Below are 23,537 nucleotides of genomic sequence, written 5' to 3' on the forward strand. Positions count from 1 at the left end.
TTACAGCTGCTGGAATCTGAGAGAAGAAAAACAGCTAGAGAAACACACACAAAATGCTGGAGGAACTCAGCAGGCCAGGCAGCATCTATGGAAAAAAATACAGTTGACGTCTCGGCCCAAAATGTCGACTATACATTTTTCCATAGATGCTGCCTGGCCTGCTGAGTTCCTCCAGCATTTTGTGTGTGTTGCTTGGATTTCCAGCATCTGCAGATTTTCTCTTGCTTGTGAAACGGCTAGAGGAACTCGGTGAGCCCAGCAGCATCTGTGGAACAAAAGGATAGACAACATTTCAGGTTGAGACTGGACTGAAACAGGTTCTCAACTTGACTTACTGTGTTCCTCCAACAGCCTGATTTTTAAGCACCTACTTTTTTTTAATTGGGCTACTATGAAATTACTTGGTGAAAGCTTTTGAAAATTTACATGAATTTCACCTACTTTATTACAATTACTGCTCTCTACAACGTCTGGAAACTTTCCAAACAAAAGGTTGGTCAAGCAAGACTTTCTTTTTAAATCCATGCTGACTATTTATTATATTAATTTCTTTATGGTCCACTTTCTTCATCCATAGGCCTTTCATTACCAGAAAACTCTACATTGTTAGCAAGCTATATCTCACCAAAATTAAATAGGCAGCTGGTGATTGTGCACCTGGAATATTGCATACAGATTTGGTATTTCTGCTGAAAAGGACTGTAAATGTATTTGTTATAAAGGGAATGCACCAAAGATTCCTAAGATCGATTTCTAGATGGAAGGTTTGTCCTACGAGGAGAATTTAAGCAAAATGGCCAGATAAATATCTAAAATTTTCTCAGGGTAGATGGGGGAGGGGGGGGTGATTGCCCTGCCTGGGAATTCTATAAATAGGGTTAGTCTCAAAATAAGGAGTCACCAATTCAGGAAAGATGAGAAGAAATTTCTTCATACACAGAATAGTGAAACCTTGAATTTCTCTGTCCAAGAGGTTTGTGACAGATGAGTCACTGATTCAATTCAAAACAGGGATCAACCGACATTTGAATATTAAGGCAATTTAAAGGATATTAGATTAGATTATGAGGACACGCAGTCCCCTTTTGTCATTTAGCAATGCATACATTAAGAAACGATACAATTTGTTGTTTGTTCCTCCAGAATGATATCACAGAGACACAAGACAAACCAAGACTAAAAAAAACTCAAAAAAACCACATAGTTATAACATATAGTTACAACAGTGCAAAGCAATACAGATGAAGAACAGACCATGGGCACAGTAAAAAAAAAGTCTCAAAGTCTCTCGAAAGTCCCATCATCTCACGCAGATGGTTGAAGGGAGAAACTCCCTCTGCCATGAGCTTCCAGCGCCGGAAACTTGCCGATGCAGCATCCTGGAAGCACCTGACCACAGTCCGACTCTGAGTCCGTCCGAAAACTTAGAGCCTCCGACACCGAGCACCATCTCTGCCGAGCGCTTTGACCCCGGCCCCGGCAACAGACAATAGGCAAAGCCGAGGATCTGGGATCTTACCCTCCAGAGATTACCAATCGCACAGCAGCAGCAGCAGCGGCAGCAAAGCGGGCATTTCAGAAGTTTCTCCAGGTGTTCCTCCATGCTTCTCACGTCCGTCTCCATCAAATCAGGATTGTGCACGGCCCCTATTTAACAAATACGATATCAATTCGGAGCGGCTGCGAGCGCTGCATCGCGCCGCATCTTCTCCTCCCCTCCAGATATGAAGTTAGTACCGAAAAATAGCCGTGAGGTAAAAAATCAGCCACAATCTAATTGGATAGCAGGTAAGGCTTGCCGGTTCTGGTAGTCTGCTCCAGCTCCTATGTTCTTGTGTTCTTCAATGGATAAAGTTTTGTTTGTTCTTATTTTTTTTCAATTCCTTAAGGATTGTGTCTTACACACCTTTAAGTCACACAGGTAAGGACAGAAGTTGCATCAAATTAAAGCACTATAACACACTTTGCTTGTGGTTCTCAAAGCTGCAGAAACAGATTAAAAATGAACCCTGAGCTGCTCTCGAAAAAATCATGAATGTCTTATGAATAATAAGGACACATGATCAGTCCTTCGTGCAGATGTTCTATTAGGCAAAGTGAGGAACCACAGAAGTAAGCCAACGCTGGGGAAGCAAGGCTGATTAAAGCTTGGCTATATAATCTGGGTCTGATGGGACCAAACTGTGTCTTTCAGATTCTTGTCATGTCAGGCATATTTTTCTGATTGGACAGTTAAGGATGGATCACAGCACGCAAGTCTTCATCTGAGCATGATTTTATCATCTCACCACATGCTTCCTCTGTTCTTGATCATTAGCTGCACAGGGACTGCAAAACCAGAATTTTCATAAATTCTTTTGCTCAAATACTGGTGCCATAACCAGTCTTATCAGTGGCATACCACATGTCCCAAAATTCGTTGTTCTGCAGCGACAGTAGAGCACTGTAAATTAAAAAGTTACTACAAATTATAGTAAAATATTAAAAAATAAATACAGTAAATAAATGGTGCAAAAAGAGAGCAAAATAATGATCGTGGACTGTTCAGGAATATGAGAGCTGTTCCTAAAAAATTGTACTGTTCTGCAAATGTCTGTTGTGTTAAGTTATACCAGGAAAAGATCATGACCTTGGACTTATTCATTCTGGTTCATGTTGGCCTAGGTCAGGTTCAAATATCACACATTAATATTACACCCATGCAGACTTCTCAATATTCAGCGTTCAGCATGACAGACTGTTGTGAGCTTCTGGAAGTAATTCCAGAAGCAGGTCCAGGCCTGCAGGGAGCACATTTACTAGTCACGCTCTGTGTAGTAAAGCACCAGATTATAGCAAAGATCAATATTATTAATAAGCACTAGACAGAGGTCGTTTATCTTGCACTCCCCAAGATACACCTATGAATGCAAATAAAGCTAGACAGAACAAAAAATGTACAAATTACCATGGCAATCACAATATTCAGTAACATTTTCATCCACACCTATTGCTTTAGATGCAGCTCTTATGGTAATTTATGCTGCCTACTCACGTCCATGATCGCAGCGTGTAGAAGCCACTGGTGGCACTCTTCCTAGGGTGCAGTTTCAGCACAAACTCCAATTGCATTAGTTGCAGCTAAGAGTTAATCACTCCATTTGATGCCAACCTCAATCTTTTAAAAGTGGTTGCGATTCACAGCCGCATCATCTGCTTATCGCTCCAGATTCCAACATCTGTAGTTCTCTAATTTCACCAAACCATCCACTGACGCCTACGATAGACCTATGGATGCTCACAGTTAACTCAACTACACCCATCTTTCACTCTGTCTCTTGTAAGGATGTCATATCACTTCCTTTCAGTGTCCCCATTTCCATTGGCCTGGGGTGGGGGTGGGGGGGGGCACAGTAGCGTAATGGTTTGTATAATGCTATTACTGTGCCAATGACCCGGGTTTAATTCCGCCACGGTTTGTAAGGAATTTGTACGTTCTCCCCGTGACCATGTGAGTTTCCTCTGGGTGCTCCAGTTTCCTCCCACATTCCAAAGATGTATGGGTTAGTAGATTAATTCGTCTCTCGAATGTAATCAGGTTCATTGGATGAGAAGGGCCTGTTACTGTGCTGTGACTCTAAATCTAAATCAAAAAACTGTTCTCTAGATAAGGCTTTCTGTCTAGGACTTTTTCAGGATATTTGGCTTCTTCTCTCCCATAGCTGATGGAGCCTCCATGTGTAATTCCTCTGTTTCCTACACAACTGCTCACATCTATCACCTCTCCCCACAAAGAACAGAGATAGAGCTAACTTAGTCATCAACTTCCACTCCACTGGCCTCCACAACCAGCATATCACCTTTTGCTATTTCGATGAGCTTGAATGGGATGCCACCACCAGTCACATCTACCCTTCTCCCCACCTTACTCTTTTCTGCAGGGGCTACTAGCCCCATGGTTTCCTGATCTCCTCACTGTTTGTTTCCTCCAGGTGCTCCAGTTGTGGGCATGCTATGTTGGTGCTAGGAGTTTGGTGATACCTACAAGCTGCCTAGCACAGTCCTCACTGAAGTGACTTGACACAAAATTACTCAATTCACTGTATGGTTCAATATACGCATGACAAATAAAGCTATCTTTCATCTAAGGTTTCTGAGAAGGTGAAGGGAATTTAGATCTTTCCACATGAGGCAGAGATTCATGTGTACTTCTGCAATCTGCACTAGGTGCTTGTGATGCGGCCTTTCTACATTGGAATGACCAAACAAAGACCAGGTGACCGTTTTGCAGAGCACCCATAATCTGCCTACGACAGCCATCTTAAGCTTCCTGCTGCATGTCATGGAGACTTATTAGGGAGAGTGAACATGGACTTGTGTGGAGGAGATCACGTGAACATGGACTTGTGTGGAGATCATGTGAACATGCACTTGTGTGGAGGAGATCACATGAACATGCACTTGTGTGGAGGAGATCACATGAACATGCACTTGTGTGGAGGAGATCATGCCTTAGAAATTTCATTGAGATTTTTAAAAAGGTGACAAAGATGGCAATGAGTGTAGGGCAGTGGATGTTGTCGACAATGAGCTTAGTAAAGCATTCAACACTCTTAGTAAAGCCCTCTCATGGTAGACCAATCCAGATAAATAAGGCACACTGAATCTACAGAGACTTGTAAGATTAGATTCAAAACTGGCTCAGCAATAGAAGACAGAGTGTAGAGTCAGTGGGTTGTTATAATGCTGAATATGAAGGGTTCAAAACATTGTTGAGGATCCCTACCACCTACAATCTCTTTGAGCCACTACCGTCAGGAAAGAGGTACAGGAACATCAGGATTAGGACTACAATACTGGGCAACAGCTTCTTCCTTCAGACTGTGATATTAATGATACCCGACCACCACCACTGTACGGTTCATTGTTTAGCTGAGGCCCTCCATTGGCCGAGGTCAACAATGAATGTTGCAACCTAGCCATCTGCATGCTATGCAAGCTGGTACACAAAACAGGGCAGTATGATATGGAGAGCAAGCTGTTGCCCTTACAGCAGGCTCTTCCTCTCCACGCATCTGATGAACCCAAAGGAACGGCAAAGACCAATACAGTTTGGCACCAGCAACATCACAGGAGTTGCTAGTCAGGGTTGAACTCAACGTAGGACTGATTAGGGACTCCAGCTCCAGGTTTTTCCCCCAGGGTTTACTCCCAAAGCCATCCCATGAGTGGGTATAACTGTAAGGCAGCAGAGGTTTGAGATCAGAGTTTTCCTTTTCTTGAATGAGCTGCCAAACATGGCTATGAGTCCCATCCACCCAAAGCAACTGGTTTTATGGCACCAGTAACATCAATAATTTCAGATATGCAGATGACACTGTGTAAATTGCAAGTACGGAGGAAGAACTACAAAACTTAATCGATGTAATTGTTGAAGAAAGTGCAAAACTGGGTCTATCTATCAATTGCAAAAAGACAGAATGTATGGTGATATCCAAAAAGAAGGAGAATCCTATCTGCAGGCTGAGAATAAATGGGGAAGACATAAAACAAGTACAGAACTTTTGCTACTTAGGAAGCTGGGTGACATCAGATGGCAGGTGAAACTTGGACATCAGAAGAAGAATAGGGATGGCAAAAGACACTTTTACAAGAATGAAGAGTATACTGACCAATACTAAACTAGGCATGACAACCCACCTCAGAGTACTGAAATGTTACGTTTATCCAGTTATGTTATATTGCTCAGAATGTTGGACAATATCTAGTAACATGAGGAAATGAATTGTAGCAGCAGAGATGTGGTTTTTGAGGAGGATGCAAAGAATATCATGGACGAAACATATCTAACGAGGATGTCATGAACACAGCAAACACAAAAAGAGAAATAATGTATGAGATCATGAAAAGGCAATGTAACTTCATTGGACATGTGATTAGGAAAGAGGAGTTAGAATGCACGGTAATTATGGGAAAGATTGAAGGGAAGAAAGCAAGAGGAAGACAAAGACAAATGATGATGGAGACAGCAGCCAGAGAATTGGAAATGAATACCAATGAATTGATCTGCTTGACCCGAAACAGGAGTGTGTGGGCCATGGCAGTCAAAGCTCAAACTAGGCATAGCACCTGATGATGACGAACCTGTCTTTGCCTCTTCTCCTGTCAGTAGAAACAGTTCCACCAGGATGAGTAGCTAATCCACATGTGAAGGCCAGGAGCTTTATTTGGTCGTCAGAGGCTTGGTGAAACGCACACCATTGGGAGCATTTAATAGGTAGTGGAGTTTATCCCACTACCTCCCCCAGTTATGACGACCAAAAAGAACCCACTGTTTACCTGTGTTGTGTATTACATGCATATTTTATTAACTTATTTGCGGTAATATTTTGTTTAATGTGCTGAGTGTGGTATGTGTTGTGTGGATGCACTGTGGTCTGGAGGAACATTTTTTCGTTTGGTTGTACAGTCAAGCTGACCTTGAACTTGACGACCAGTGGTGTTTCAGAGATCAGTGCAGGACTGCTGTTGTTGAGAATGCATACAAATGATTTGGATGAACATGTAGGTGGGTTCAGTAACAAGTTTGCAAACGACACAAAGATTGGCAGAGTTGTGGTTACTGAAGAGCGATGCCAAAGGAGACAGAAGGATACAGATCTGTTAGAAATGTGGGCAGAAAAATGGCAGGTGGAGTGTGAGATATTACACTTTGGAAAGTTTAATTTAAAAGGAATGTCTACAGTAAATGGCATGAACCTTAGGAGCACTGATGCACAGAAGGATCTTGGGGTGCGTTGATTAACTGTTTAAGAGTGATAACACAAGTGGATAAGGTCAATATGAACAGAAAAATTATGAGATATGTTGTGGATCATAAAAATTTGTTATGGCCACATTTGGAATTCTGTGTGCAGTCTGGTTGTCACATTACAGTGAGGATCTGGAGGCTCAATTGTAATCAATGCCTCTTTTACTTAGATAGCCCACTGAGATTGTCACTTTGAAGAAATATTGAAGGGTGTTCTCTACCAACAGATGAGTATTCAACAAAGAGTCAGTGTCCTTGCACAAAGGTTAAATTAATATAGGAAGATGAAGTCATTAATAATGACATTGTAAAATAAATTGCATAGTTTATGTAATACAAAATTGAAAAGCTAAAGATACTGCAGCATCTACAGCTGATTTATGGGATTATTTATGGGAATAATCAACTGCCTCTAGGTAAATGGTTGTTAGCTGAATTTTGATTCCACTGTAACCATATTGGTAACTATAGAAACAGTTAAATAATGTTCAAATCTCCATTTCACAGATACATTGATAAAGCTCTTATAACTTTGTCTTTCATGTATGATAGGTGTCTGTGGAATTCTTTGCCACTGGCAGCTGAGGAGGCCAAGTTTTTATGTATATTTAAGGCAGAGGTTGATAGGTTCTTGATTGTTCATGAAAATGATTCCAGCATTGAATGGCTTATCAGATGAAGTCCATTTGACAGCTCTGGGCCTGTATCACTAGAATTCAGAAGAATCAGGGGTGACCTCATTGAAATCTGTCAAATGGTGAAAGGCCTTGATAGAGTGGATGTGGAGAGGGTGTTTCCTATGATGGGAGAGTCTAAGACCAGATGACACAGCCTCAGAATAGGAGGGCATCCTTTTAGAATGGAGGAATTTCTTTAGCCAGAGAGTTGTGGATCTGTGGAATTTGTTGCCACAGGCAGCTGGGTCTTTATGTATATTTAAGGCAGAGGTTGATAGATTATTGATTAGTCAGGGCATGAAGAGAAATGGAGACATGGCAAGAGATTGGGGCTGAGTGGAAAATTGGATCAGCCATGATGAAATGGCAGAGCAGACTTGATGGGCCAAATGGCCTAGTTCTGCTCCTATATCTTATGGTCTTATGCAAATATTTAAGGGAGCATTATTTTTTTCAATGATGAAACAAATTCCCTAATAGAGTAAAACAGAGCTGATATTTATTGTAGGGCAATGATCTTTCATTGGCCTGAAAAGTTAACTCTGTTTCTCTCTCCACATATACTGTCTAACCTTATGAGTATTACCTCCAAATCCAGTTTTTATTTCACTTCTGCAGTGATTGGCATATTTTTCTTTTCTTGTTGATAGTTTGGAAATAGACCGAATCATAGATGGAAAATGTGTTTTCATGTAAGTGTGACTCACTCTAACAAGGACAAAAAGACATTTTTTAAAAAAGCTAATAGCAAACTGCCTGCCCTTTGCCATACTTTTTTGTTTCGTCTTCTTCCAGAAGTTATCTATTTTTCTACTCAATTATGTTTGTGTCCACTGTGAAAATATTCCACTCCGCTGTGAAAAAACTCTTCCAATTTATCATCCCATAAGTTACAAGCTGAGTCTAACCCTTACTAAGTCAGTGGAAACAATTCTTCATTATTATGTCAAAATGTTGTAGAATTTTAATAGCCTCTTAAAGTTCCTCTTAGTTTCAATTTCAGTAAAAATATTTGGTTCAATTAAGTATCAAAGCAAAGCCTATATGCAGAGAAGTCCCCCTTCACATTACTAACATGGTGCAGGAGAAATGGTCCTATGCCTAACCACAAACAAGAGAAAATCTGCAAATGCTGGAAATCCAAGAACACACACAAAATGCAGGAGGAACTCAGCAGGCCATCTGACTCCTCATCATTTTTTCTCCAGTCCTGATGAAAGGTTTCAGCTTGAAACATCGACTGCAGTCTTTTCCATAGTTGCTGCCTGGCCTGTTGAGTTCCTCCGGCATTTTGTATGCGTTGCTCGGATTTCCAATATCTGCAGATTTTCTCATTGAGATTGGATTACTACACTGCGAAACCTCTTCGAGGGATGCATACCCTGAAGAAGTTTAAACCTTCCCTTCGACGGCAGTTCAGTGAGACTCTCTCTCCCTGCTCCCCCTCTGTGATCTCTGCTGCCCTCAGACTCTTCGACTATGTGCTCACCCAGGCCTGCTACCACAGCCATGTATCCTTCCTGGGAACATGTCTCCACTGCCAGCGTGTACCACATGGCTTGCAGATTAGTTTTCAAGCTTCTCAATCTGGACCCTCTGAGGACCCCAGGAACTCACATTCAACTAACTGTTTCTCCCGCTGTATCTCCCTCTGCGTTCTCACCAATCAACTTCCCAACTCTTTACTTCACCCCTCCCACCTCCCAGTTTCACCTATCACCTCGTGTTTCTCCCTTCCCCTCCCCTGACCTAACCTTTTTCTCCAGTCTTGCTGCAGGGTCTCAGCCCGAAACGTCGACTGCACTCTTTTCCATAGATGTTGCCTGGCCCGCTGAGTTCCTCCAGCATTTTGTGTGTGTTGCTTGGTCCTACGCCTAACTTCATATGTGGTGTTTAATTATCGAAACAAGCTATGATTAAGTCAAAAATAATACCTGCACATTGTGCTAACGTTATTTTTTTACATTTTACACATCAAATGCTTCATGCAGGTTCACCCTATTAATGCCCAGCCACACTCCTTAGAATATTAAAGAAAGGATGTAATGTTGAGACTTTATAAAGCACTGGTGAGGCCTTACTTGGAATATTGTGAACCGGTCTGGGCCCCTTATCTTAGAAAGAATGTGCTGAAACTGGACAGGGTTCAAAGGATGCTCAGGAAAGTTATTCCAGGATTGAATGGCTTGTCATATGAAGAGCATTTGATGGCTCTGGGCCTGTATTCGCCAGAATTCAGAAGAATGAGAAGTGACTTCATTTAAGCCTATCGAATGGTGAAAGGCCTTGATAGAGTGGATGTGGAGAGGATGTTTTCTATGGTGGGAGAGTCTAAGACCAGAGGACACAGCCTCAGAATCGAGAGGTGTCCATTTAGAACAGAGATGAGGAGGAACTTGTCCAGCCAGAGAGTGGTGAATCTGTGGAATTCTTTGCCACAGGCAGCTATAGAGGTTGTGTATATTTAAGGCAGAGGTTGATAGGTTCTTGAATGATCAGGGCATGAAGGGAAACAAGAGAAAGCAGGAAAATGGGGCGAAGTGGAAAATCGGACCAGCCATAGTGAAATGGCGGAACAGATGCAATGAGCCAAATGGCCTAATTCTGCTCCAATATCTTATGCTCTTAATGAACTGAGTGAATGGACAATCAAAAAGAGATATTATTCACATAAAGGTTTTTAATTTTTTAAACGTTATGTTTGAAATGAGAGCATCCGAAAGGTATGCAAAGAAAAACAAAACGCAGAAGCTTTGGCCGAGAGACAGACTGTGCACTCTTTCCTCTGTCCTATCTGATCAAATTACAGAGGCATTTATGAATCAGAATGCTGGTAGTATTTTGCAATGGGGAAGTTGCATTGTGCAAGAATTTATGAATCGCTGCCTATCCCGATAACTTCAGTTGCAATGCGATCCAATTTCTTCTCGACTTCTGCAGTAGATTACATTATGTACATCGGTATTAGTTACTGGAAGTCTCACCTTCTGAAGATCATCAAGCCCGTATTCCACTGCTGATGTCAATACTTCCAGAGCCTAAAAAATGTCAACAGAATCAAAAAGGATCAAGTAAACAAACTGATAGAGAACATAGTTTTCATTCTTCAATCCTGAACTAATCAAAATGATATCTTAATCTTGACGTAAGAATGACATGTACCAAAGTCAGTTCTTCATCATGTTGGTTCCAAGCTCTGTGCTAAACTTTGAACCCCACTATGTGCTAAAGTATCAAGAAAGATTCCCTTGGAAAATGTTTATTTCACATTGCTGCAAGAAGAGCATCAACTGAGCACACCAGACACTGGCTCTTCTGTTTTCAGGTTTCAGTGCCTCTAGTAGACACTATTCTGAAAATATTCAAAAATTAACCTTCAATGCTTCTTGCTCTACTCATTACATTTTTAAGAGTCATCCATATTCTATTATTATATTCTTCTTCCTCATCTTGTTGAAAAGATGAAGCTGAAAACTATAAACTTCCCTTTATATCAAAATGTCATATCACCCAATTATCACTTTCAACTGACTTGCAGACTTTTCGCGTGAGAAGCAATTTCATGCACAGGGGTGGAGCAGAGCACAGAGATGAGGGGAAAAGAATCAGAACATATGGGAAAAATTGAAAAGTATGAATACTTTTACATCTGTGCATCTCTGACTAGAATGGATAATATGCATCTTTATCACTCCCAATACTAGGCAGTTATACCAGCGCATTACTGGGGAGCTGTTGCATTATCAGAGATGCCATCTTTTGGATGACAGGTTAAACCAAAATCCCATTTACTTTCTCTGGAAAACAAAAGATCTCATGACACAATTTTTAAGACAAGAGGGCAGGCTAATCTAATATTTCCCCTTCAATCAACATCACCAAAATTCAGACTTTTGGCCATTATCATATTGCCTTTTCTAAAAGTCTGCTGTATGCAAATAGTTTTACATATCAACAGTGTTTACCCTTCTAAAATATATCATGAGGTTTAAAGCACTGGGAGATGTCCAGGCCATGGTTTTCTTCTTTTAAAAAAAAAATTAGCAGTTTAATATCCCTCTATTTCAATTAACTTACTCAAATGTGATTAGACCATAAGACATAGGAGTAGAATTATGCCATTCGGCCCATCAAGTCTGATCTGCAATCCATAATGGCTGATTTTTATCCCTCTCAAACCCATTCTTCTGCCTTCTCCCCACAAGCTTTGATGCCCTTTATAACCAGAACCTATCAATTTCTACTTTAAATAAACCCAATCACTTGGCCTCCACATCCTTCTGTGGCAATGAATTCCGTAGGTTTACCACTCTCTGACTAAAGAAATTCCTTCCTCCTGTTCAAAAGGGATATCCTTTTATTCTGAGGCCCTCGGGTCCTAGACTCTCCTATTAATGGATAATCCACACCAGGTCCACTTTATCCAGGCCTTTCAATATCCGTGAGGCTTCATCCTTCTAAACTCCAGCGAGTACAAGCCCAGAAGCAACATTAGCTACTCATGATGAGCCCCTTCAAATCGACCATCTCTGCTTATTTTTTTTACATATACATGTTCATCTTTCACCTGTATTGACTTTATATATTAAGGTTCAAATTTGATGATTACTTCTAAGTTGAACAATGATGTCCTTCCCTTCCTGGCACACGAACTGAGATTTCAAAAGATAATTATAACAACATTTACATTTATCTCCCCAAATGACTCAGTTAGTACAAAAAGAATTTGGTTGAACATACAGTTCTGAAAGAGACTCAGTTACCCCTTAACCCACATATCTCCCCACTCAAATGGGATGGATGTTGGGCAAGAATTAATATGTGCTTCAATGCGATGGCCCTGAAGGTAAAGATTCACACTCATTGCCTACACTCACAAGTGAAGACCACCTACAAGCAAGGCTGCATTGAATGAAACCACATACCACATGACTCATTAAGAGGGGGAGAATGTTATCAAAGTAAATCCTAACCATAGTGTAAGACTTAATCAAGGGAACAAGTAGTAGTGTTCTTGTGCACCAGCTATTTAGTTCTGATAAGCAGGCTCATCAGATTAAAATAACACCTCCTGTTCCTACTGAAATTTTGTTGTACATAAAGAGTCTTGAGTTTTGCCTTCCCGCTCCACCCTCCCCCCCCCCCATTTTCTATAGAGGTCATTCTCTACATGACCCCCTTGTCCACTTCGACCTCCCCAATTATCTCCTTCCTGGTATTTATCCCTGCAACTATGACAAGTACTACACCTGCCCTACACTCCTCCCTCACTACCATTCAGTGCCCCAAACAGACCATCTAGGTGAAGTGAAAATTCTCCTGCAAATCTGCTGGGGTTGTCTATGTAGTATCTGGTGCTCCTGGTGTGGCAAAGCAGTGAACAAAGTGGTCCTCCAATGTTGATTAGAGGACGCCTTGTTGAGTGCCTTTAGTCTGTCTACCACAAAGGCAAGATCTCCTGGTGTCTACCCCTCTTAATTTGACTTCCCATTCAAAAATGTCTGTCTGTCATGTTGAGGTCAAATTCAGGTTGAAAGCGCAATACCTTATATTGAATTGAATTGAATGTTCTTTATTGTCATACATGGGTACAGTGAAACTCTGTTTGGCTTCCTCTCAGGCAATAAAATAAAGCAGTAGATAAAAACAAGGCAGTAATAGAAAAACAGTATTAAACAGATAAGTTGCAGCAGCACCAGAATATCACAGTAATGCACAAAGTGCCATTAGTGCAAGTATTTGAGTCCTTGCATGTGTGTGCTCACAGTTTCAGTCATTGTTCTGTGAGAGTGGTGTGATGGAGACCACAGCTCTAGGATAGAAGCTGTTCCTCAGTCTATTTGTTCTGGCTTTTAGTGTCCTGTTATATTCCTTCTGGGTAGCCTCCAAGCCAATGCCATGAACATCAATCTCTCTAACATCTGGTAATTTCTCCTCCCACCCTCTGTCTCTCTTTTACCATTCCCTTTTGTTTTTCAATTCTCTTCTCTCACTCCTTCTCTTCTCTACACCTGCCCATCACCTCCATCTGGTGCCTTCCTGCTTCCCTTTCTTCCATACTCCACTGCCCTCTCTTATTAAGTACCTTCTTCAGCCCTTTACCTCTTTCACATACCTTCCCAGCTTCTTGCTTCATCACCCTTCCCCCATCCCTCCTGCCCCACCCATACAACTTACCCCTCACCTGATCTCACCTATTACCTGCCAGCATGTATTTCTTCCCCTCCCCACACCTTCTTTTCCTAGCTTTCACCCCTTTCCTTTCCAGAAGGGCCTCAGCCCTGAATGTTGACTGTTTGGTCCCTTCCACAAATGCCGCATGGCTTGCTGAGTTCCTCCTGAATTTTGTGTGCATTGAATTGTTCAGCTTGTATTCTGTTCATTTCTATGTTTGAGCAAATTACTATCACCTCAGTTAAAACCGAGATGATGTCTGGCAAGAAATAATAATTGTGGTCAACAGAAAGTCCACTTACTGGAGCAAACAGCAGAGACAAATTCAAGTTGTGACATAGTCAGTGTTGAATGCCTTGAGTTCACCTCAACTAGTGAAACCATTTCAGTTTTCAAATCATGTAGATTTTAGTATGTACATGTCTGGTGTTCTTTGAAATTACTTGTTGGTTTGGAACCTGAATTATTTTTTTTAAAGTGCGTTCCAAGATGGCTGGATGTTCCTGGGGAGAATATTCAATCCCAGCAGGACAATTGAATGTGAATCAACTGGTGGTCAACCGAAAGATATATCAACTCTGATTTTAAAAAAACTTTCCACCATTTTGAAAGAAATACCAAAAATACAAAGCATCACGGCAACGGTTTTTTGGCAGATTTACTGCAATTTCACTGCACAAAACAGACTGTTTGAAAAGTATTTAGTTGACAGATTTTATCTTGCAAAAGTTGGAGTTAACATGATGTTAACTACCTTACAGTGCAGTCAATACTTCTATTTCTGAGACAGCCCCTTGGAATCAGGCATGAGTTGCTCTACACCATTTCTGAGGTCCTGGATGAGATGGAAGTGAGGGACATTCTGTCACAGACAGTTCAGGAGGTGGGAGCTCCTTCCACTGCATTTTCATTTGCTTACCGAGGACCCCAAGGTGTTCAGTGACATTCTGACTGCTTCTCCTCCATTTTGAGTTGTCATGGGTCAGGGATTCCCATGAGTTGCTGGGAATATTACACTTCTCAAGCAGGATTTGAGAACACCCTTGAACTGCTGATAAATTTGTTCTGATAAGACTGAGTAAAGTGTCTCTATTGGGAGTCAGGCATCAGGCACATAAACATTATGACTTGCTCATTGGAGCTGCGTGTGTAAGCAGGGACTCAGTGCAGAGTTTTTTAGCCTGGCAAAGGGGATTGACATTGATTTGCATCATCCACCATTGGATCTGAATGTTTCTTACAGTGAAAGTTTAGGTAGGTCATCCTCCATGCTTTAAAATACCAGCTTGAGAAAGTCCATGACTCAGCCACATACTGCATTTTGGTGCTGGGTTTTAGCTCTTAAGCACTTTCCTTCCAGTAACGTCCCTGTTGGTACAGCAAAGGCAGTGGCGATGCTCATTATCCATATCTGCCTCCCTTGAGAGGTGGCTATCTAGTCATAGGAAAAGATCCATGTTTTCTTAGATTTAGGAAGCAAATCGGGAGGGGTCCTCTTTTATCAGGATATTTAATGCAAGGCCTCATCGGGTTCATTAGATAACCTGGAGCTCAGCTCTAAATGTGCACATGGACAAGCATTGTCTACATTCTACAGCTCAAGGACTTGGTCCTGGGGAAGAGGAGTTGTAAGCTTCCCCACTTTAGCTCTATTCTGTTATCATATTTGTTTGAGGAAAACTGAAGGGTTAGGGTGAAAACAGAATGAAAAACGTTTTGAGGCACTTAAGACAGGTGGGTGGGTGGTGAATAGCAGGCAAAATTAATTAACATGGGTGGGCTCCTACTAAACTTTGGGAATAGTCCTTCAAATTAACTAACACACTGTCTTGTCAAAGGCACATGGCAATATCTTCATCGCCTAGTCCAGGCTCCAGCACTGTTAGGCTATGCCATTATCCAAGTGAGAGACTTTGAAATGTCTGTATTACCTATGACATTGCAAATATTAATGATAATTGAACTGACTGTTCCTAATCCATTGTTATCTCAATGTGAATCCGAAGCAACAGCAAGTGGGAAACAATATGATGATCCCAATCAACCAGAACCACTAAATATCCATAAAATTTATCTGCCCTAATATCCACCATGATCAACACACTCAAAGATAATTATGAGTTCTATACCAGAAGATAGCAGGAAGGTCATGATGAAAATGATCAGGTGGTCCAAGAGCTAAGTGACGTCAAACGCAGAATGTTCTTGGTTAATAGCTCAAGGGAAAAGAACTAGCTGAAAGCCAAGCTCCATGAGAAAACCTACAATGTAAAGAACATTTGGGCAGAGAGATCCATCAACTCACTAATCCCCATTGCAACTGGAGGATTAAGACCATCTAAAGACCATCTCGCCAAGAAGAGGAGAGCTTTTCCAAGGCCTATGTCTGCTGGAAGAAGCATTTTGAATAGCTCTTCAATTATGGCTCTGTCCCTAGCACAAGTATCTGGTCAAAAGCTACCAGCACTCTTGAACAATAATATGTCAAGAAGGCTACATCTCAATTTATAACCAGCAAGATCTCAAAGTAATCAGTTCTGCAACCTGGCAGAGACAAACTTCAGTCACAACTTCACAATATCATCTCCTCTATCAGCAAGCAGGAGGGCAACAGGACCTCAGACACACCTTTCCCCTCAGTGATAGGTACACCGCTTTGCTTACTGTTGGGAGAGGGTTGGTGACCAACCAGCAGGAGGCTGCTGAGATGGGGTCTCTGGCACTGTGACTCAGAAGGGAAGGGGGAGGAGGGGACCATAGTAGAGATAGGGGATTCCATAGTTAGAGGAGTAGACATGAGATTCTGTGGATGCAACAGAAACACTCGGTTGACATGTTGCCTCCCAGGTGCCAGGGTCAGAGACATCTCGGACTGAGTCCACGCCATACTAAAGATGGAGGGTGAGCAGCCAGAAGTCTTGGTATATATTGGCACCAATAACATAGGTAGGAAAAGGGATAAGATAGAGAGAATTTTGGGAGCTAGATAGGAAGCTGAAAAACAGGACCTCCTGGGTAGTAATCTCTGGATTGTTGCCTGTGCCATGCACCAGTGAGGGTAAGAATAGGATGATTTGGCAGATAAATGTGTGGCTAAGGAACTGATGCAGGGACAGGGCTTCAGATTTCTGGATCATTGGGATCTCCGCTGGGGAACGTATAACCTGCACAAAAGGAATGGGTTAAACATGAACCCGAGGGGGACCATTATCCTTGCGGGCAGGTTCGCTAGAAATGTTGGAGAGGGTTTAGACTAACTTGGCGGGGCGTGGGGAACTAAGTGATAGAGTTGAGAACGAGGCAGTTGGTGTACAAGCAGAGGCAGTGGTTAGTGAGGCTGTCAGGACGGACAGGCAGATGACAGGGAAAAATTGCAGTAAGTGGGACTAATTGCAGTTTAACAAGGTGACAAAATCGAAAAGGATGATGAACACAAGACTGTAAATGTTATGAATGCATGCCGGATACAGAATAAAGTAGATGATCTTGTAGTGCAGTTTGAGATTGGTAATATGATGTTGTGGGCATTACTCAGTCATGGCAGAAAGAAGATTACAGTTGGGAGCTTAGCATCCAAAAATACACATTATATTGAAAGGATAGGCAGGTAGGCAAAGGGGAATGCATGTCTCTATTAGTAAAAAAATGAAATCAAATCCTTTGAAAGGGGTAACATAGTATCAGAAGATGTAGAATCATTATGGGTAGAGTTAAGAAACTGCCAAGGTAAAACCACCCTGATGGGAGTTACTGTACATACAGGCCTCTGAACCAGGATGTGAGCTACAAGCTACAATGGGTGATAGAAAATGCATGTCAATAGAGCAATACTATGATAGTCATAAGGGATTACAATATGTAGGTAGATTGGGAAAATCAGGTTGATGCTGATTTTAGATCCCAAGAGAGAGAATGCCTATGAAATGGCTTTTTTAGAGCTGTTTGTGGTTGAGTCCACGAGGGGATTGGCTATACTGGATTGGGTGCTGTGTAATGAAAAGGATTTGATTAGGGAGTTAAAGGTAAAGGAACCCTTAGGAGATGGTGATCAGAATATGATAGACTTCACCCTGCAATTAGAGAGGAAGAAGCTAAAGTCAGTTGTATCAGTACTACAGTGGAGTAAAGGGAAATAATGGCATGAGAGAGGAGCTGGCCAAAGATGATTGGAAGAGGACACTCGCAGGAATGACAGCAAAGTAACTGGGAGTTTCTGGGAGCCATTCTGAAGGTGCAGAATAGATACATCCCAAAGAAGTAGTAGTAATCTAAAGGCAAAGGCAGGATAACACAGCCATGGCTGACAAGGAAACTCAAAGACAACATAATAGTCAAAGAGAGCACATGTAATGGAGCAAAAAGTTGTGGGAAGTTAGAGGATTGGGAAGCATTGAAAAACCAACAGAAGGCAACTAAAAAAGTCATAAGGAGGAAAAAGATGAAATTTGAACGTAAGCTAGCCAACAATATCAAAGAGGATAGTAAGTTTTTTTCACATTTATAAAGAATAAAAAAGAGGTGAGAGTAGATATTGGATCGCTGGAAAATGATGCTGGAGAGGTCGTAATGGGAGACAAAGTAACGGTGAACAAACTGAATAGGTATTTTGCATCAGGCTTCACTGTGGAAGACACTAGCAGTATGCCTGAAGTTCAAGAGTGTCAGAGGACAGAAATGAGTACAGTTACTATTACTAAGGAAAAGGTGCTTGGGAAGCTAACAGGTCTGAAGGTAGATAAGTCACCTGGACCAGATGGACTACACCCCGGGGTTCTGAAAGAGATAGCTGAAGAGATTCTGAAGGCATTAAGGATCTTCCAAGAATCACTGGATTTTGGCATGATTCCAGAGGACTGGAAAATTGTAAATGTCATTTTACTCTTCAAGAAGGAAGGGAAGCGAAGAAAGGAAATTATAGGCCAATTAGCCTGACCTCTGTGTTGGGAAGATGTTGGAATTGATTGTTGAGAATGAGGTTTCAGGGAACTCAGAGGCACAGGGCAAAATAGGCCAAAGTCAGCATGGTTTCATTAAGGGAAAATCTTGCCTGACAAATTTGTTGGAATTCTTTGAGAAAAAAAACAAGCAGGATAGACAAAGGAGAATCAGAGGACGTTGTGTATTGGGATTTTCAGAAGGCTTTTGACAAGATGCTGCACATGAGGCTGCTTAGCAAGATAAGAGCCCATTTAGTACAGGAAAGATTCTGGCATGGATAAAGCTTTGGCTGACTGACAGAAGGCAAGGTATGGGAATAAAAGGAGCCTTTTTTCTGATTAGCAGCAGTAACTAGTGTTGTTCCACAAAGATGTGTGTTGGGACTGCATTTTTTACTTTGTATGTCAATGATTCAGATGACAGAATTGAAGGCTTTGTGGCAAAGTTTGCGGACGATACGAAGATACATAGGTGGAAGGGCAGGTAGTGTTGAGGAAACAGGGAGGCTGCAGATTAGGAAAATGGCTAGATGTATTAGGAGAATGGGTAAGAATTTGGCAGATAGATTACAGTGTTGGGAAGTGTATGGTCGTGAACTTTGGTAGAAAGAATTTTTTTTTAAAGCATAGAGTTTTTTTCCAAATGTAGAGAAAATTCAAAAATCAAGAAGTGCAAAGGGACTTGGGAGTCTTTGTGCAGGATTCCCCTCAGGGTTAACTTGCAGGTTGAGTTGGGGGTGGGGAAGGCAAATACAATGTTAGCATTCATTTCAAGAAGACTAGAATATAAAAACAAGGATGCAATGCTGAGGTTTTATAAGGTATAGGTGAGACCTCACTTGGAGTACCGTGAGTATTTCTGGGCCTCTTATCTAGGAAGGGATGTGCTGATATTGGAGAGGGTTCAAAGGAGATTCACAGAAATAATAAGACCATAAGACATAGGAGCAGAATTAGGACACTTGGCCCTTCGAGTCTGCTCTACCATATCATCTCAGCCCCAATCTCCTGTCTTCTCCCAGTATCCTTTCATGCCTTAACCAATTTAGAATCTATCAACATCTGCCTTAAATATACATAAAGACTTGGCATCCGCAGCTGCCGGTAGCAACAGATTCCACAGATTCACCACTTCCTGGCTAAAGAAATTCCTCCTCCTCTCCATTCCAAAAGGATGCCCCTTTGTTCTGAGGCTACGCCCTTGGGACCTAGACTCTCCCACCATAGGAAACATTCTCACTACATCCACTCTATCAAGGCCTTTCACCATTTGATGTTTCAATTTAGTCACCCCTTATTCTTCATAATTCTGGGACTGAAAGGCTTATCATATGATGAGCATTTGATGGATCTAGCTGTATCCACTAGAATTTAAAAGAATGAGGAGGGATCTCATTGAAACCTATCAAATGCTGAAAGGCCTAGATCAAGTGGATATGGAAAAGATGTTTCCTATAGTGGAGGAGTTTAGGACCAGAGGGCATAGCCTCAGAACAGAGGGACGTCCATTTAGAATGGAGATGGGGAAGAATTTCTTTAGCCAGAGGGTGGTTAATCTGTGAAGTTTATTGCTACAGCCAGCTGTGGAAGCACAATCATAAGGCAGGGTGTGATAGGGTACAAAGAGAAGGTAGGAGAATGGGGTTGTGAAGGAAATGGATCAACCATAATCAAATGGCAGGGCAGACTCAATGGCCCAAATGGGCAAATTCTGCTCCTATGGTATTCATGACCATCTCAAGAAAGGAAGCAAATTTGACAATGGTAACTATGAGGGTTCTCTTTCTTCTGTCATGATGAAAGTCATCATAAGGGTACTTTTCTGGTTCCTTCCCAGAAGCTGAAGAATTACTACCCAAATTGAACATTAGTAAATGAAAATCTGAATTCAACAGTGAACATAGGGCCCTAAATGAAACAAACCAGACTATAATTTAATCTGAGCACAAACCCTTTTTAATAGAAACATAAAAAAGAGCCCAAAAATGCATTATGACACTATTTACCAGGGCAGTAGCAAGGTCATTCCTCCAAATCCAGCAATAATACACAGGGATTTCCTTACAAAGCTCTTCCTTTCCTCTTGCTCCAACCCCAATATCCCTTTGCACCCACCAACTGCCTCCTTCTTATCAAACTACCTTGGCATTTCCATGTTAGTGAGCTACATCAGTTACCAACAGTATACAGGCTCTACTTAACAAAAATAAGTTAATGATATTACTCCACTTTTCATTATGAAATCCAGTTGAAATCGATCTATTAACCTCGAACATTAGTACTCACCATTTTGCTGCTCAGCATCACGGAGTTTGTGTAGAGAAACTCAATCACAGCCAGGAAGACATCTGGCTGCACATCTGAAACAACAAATGGAATGTCAGCTCCTTTCGCATCACGTGACAGAGGTTGCTGGGCGAACATGGTGCTAAATGCCTCACAACGGTGCGCTAAGATGCAGCGATGAGCATAAACCACTTTCCTCTCTTTTCCAACAATGAACTTTACATCACTGGTTTAAAAACAGAAAGCAAAACACAAATTAGCCACAACACACACTTGTAATTACAACAAAAGCAACCTGCATTTATAAAGCCTCTTCAACATAGCAAAACAACCCAACATTTTTAACAGAGTGTTATGAAACAATATTTGATAGCAAAACATACATGAGAAATTGGGGCAGCTGACCAAGAGGAAGCCTCTCAAAGTCCAACCCTAGGTCCCCATTGTGAGAGATGGAATTGGGGAAGGCCAGGCCACAGGGCTCTGGTGAAGCTGTATAGGCCAATCCCTTGTACAGTTGATTCAATGAATTGCAGAAGAGTTGATTAACTCCAACCATACCATCAACCATAACACCTTTTCCACATCCACTCTATCTAGGCCTTTCAGGATGAAGAAGCCAGGAGGTCATCGATGGCCTCTCGATGGGAGATAAGGGCCCAAGTAAGTAAGCAAGCAAGCAAGTGGCCAAAGGAAGGAGGTAGGTTTAAAGAATGTCTTGAAAGAAGAAAATGAAATGGAGAAGGTTAGAGAGAGAATTCCAGAGCCCATGCCATGGCAGCAGAAAGTCTGGATCCTAATGGTGCTGCAATTAAATCCTGGAAAGTGGAACTGCTAGGGTGCAGGTACCTCAAGGGTAACGGGACAAGAGAATAAATTCTTCAAATTAATTACGTTCCCAAAAATGCCACAATGATATAATTGTCACTCTAGATGTGTCAGTATCACATAGATTACCGTGCATTTTTCTGACAAAAGACCATAAGACATAAGAGCAGAATTAGGCCATTCGGCCCAACAAGTCTACTCTGCCATTTGATCGTGGCTGATATTTTCCCCCTCTCAACCCTATCTTCCCGCCTTCTCCACATAATCTATGACACCATTACCGATCAAAAGCCTATCAATCTCCTGTTTACCTATCTGCCATGACTTGCCATCCACAGCCGTTTGTGACAATGAATTCTAAAACAACAGCAACCTGCATTTGTGCTTCACCACCCTCTGGCTAAAGAAAATTCCTCCTCATCTCTGTTCTAAAAAAAAATCCTTTTATTCTGAGGCTGTGCTCTCTGATCCTATGCTCTCTCACTACTGAAAATATCCTCTCCCCATCCACTGTATCCAGGCTTTTCAACAGTGTCTAAGTTTCAAAAGATCCCCACCCATCTCATCCTTCTAAACTCTACTGAGTACAGGTCCAGAGCCATCAAACATTCCTCCACATTAACTCCCTCGTCTCTCCTCAGGACTCCCTCAAATACCAGTACCTCCTTCTTCGGATATGGGGCCCAAAAATGCTCACAATACGCCAAATGTGGTCTGACCAACACCTCATAAAGTGTCTGCATTACGTCCTTGGTTTATATACACAGAGAATATGGAATATTCTAGTCCTCTTAAAATGAAAGCCAACTTTGCATTATCTTCCTTATTACCAACTCTATCTGCAAGTTAACCTACATAAAATATTGCACTAGGTTTCCCAAGTCCCTTTGCACCTCCAGTTTCTGAATTCGCTACCATTTAGAAAATAGTCCACATCTTTTTACCCTCTACCAAACTGCATCACCACGCAACTTCCTTATGCTGGCTTCCATCCACCACTTCTTTGCCCAATCTCCCAACTGTCCAACTCCTTCTGCAGAATCTTTGCTTCCTCATCACTGCCTTCCCTTTCACCATCCACAAACTCATCCAAAATTATCATTATCATATAATGTAAAGAGTAGGAGACCCAATACCAATCCCCAGGGAACACCATTATTTCAGGTGGTCAACTGGACATACCATGTCTTTCTGACTATAATTTATGAATGCTATGTTTATTAGAGAACCTTCGCAAAGAATAACAATAAAAGGCTTGTAATTTTTTTACGTGTAACAAGGAGAAAAACACTTCACTTGTGAGTCTGTTGTGGTCATCTATTGCATCCAGTGCTCCCGGTGCGGCCTCCTCTACATCGGTGAAACCCGACGAAGATAGGGGGACCGCTTCATCGAGCACTTCCGCTCCGTCCGCCAAAACAGACAGGATCTCCCAGTAGCCACCCACTTCAACTCAGATATAGCTTCCCACTCCCAGTCAGATATGTCCATACATGGCTTCCTCTACTGCCATGATGAGGCTAAACTCAGGTTGGAGGAGCAACACCTCATATACCGTCTAGGTGGTCTCCAGCCCCTTGGTATGAACATAGAATTCTCCAACTTCCAGTAATTCCCTCCCCCTCCCTTCCCCTATCCCTATTTCACTCTGCCCCCTCCCCCAGCTGCCTATCACTTCCCTCTTGGTTCCGCCTTCTACTACCCATTGTGTTTTCCCCTATTCTTTCTTCACCTTTCCTGCCTATCACCTCCCTGTCTCCCCTCCCCCACCCCTTTATCTTTCCCCTTACTGGTTTTTCACCTGAAACCTACCAGCCTTCTCCTTCCCACTCTCCCCCCCCCCAC

The 23,537-nt window shown here is 41.9% G+C and overlaps 1 protein-coding gene across 10 annotated transcripts in view; it reads right to left on the bottom strand.

The window, feature by feature from the left end:
* LOC134354946 (BTB/POZ domain-containing protein 19-like) overlaps positions 1 to 23,537 on the bottom strand; it is a 230,778-nt gene that overhangs the window by 186,702 nt on the left and 20,539 nt on the right. For 9 of the 10 annotated variants that reach the window (XM_063064465.1, XM_063064467.1, XM_063064468.1 and 6 more), the window contains exons 2-3: positions 20,865 to 21,090; positions 10,452 to 10,505 (exon numbers count right to left, since the gene is read on the bottom strand). In XM_063064465.1, the coding sequence (XP_062920535.1) occupies positions 10,452 to 10,505; positions 20,865 to 21,090 (280 nt within the window). The remainder of the gene's footprint in view (positions 1 to 10,451; positions 10,506 to 20,864; positions 21,091 to 23,537) is intronic. The other variant, XM_063064475.1, reaches the window with a different exon arrangement.

Source organism: Mobula hypostoma, chromosome 12, assembly GCF_963921235.1.
Source record: "Mobula hypostoma chromosome 12, sMobHyp1.1, whole genome shotgun sequence".
Lineage (NCBI taxonomy): Eukaryota > Metazoa > Chordata > Chondrichthyes > Myliobatiformes > Myliobatidae > Mobula > Mobula hypostoma.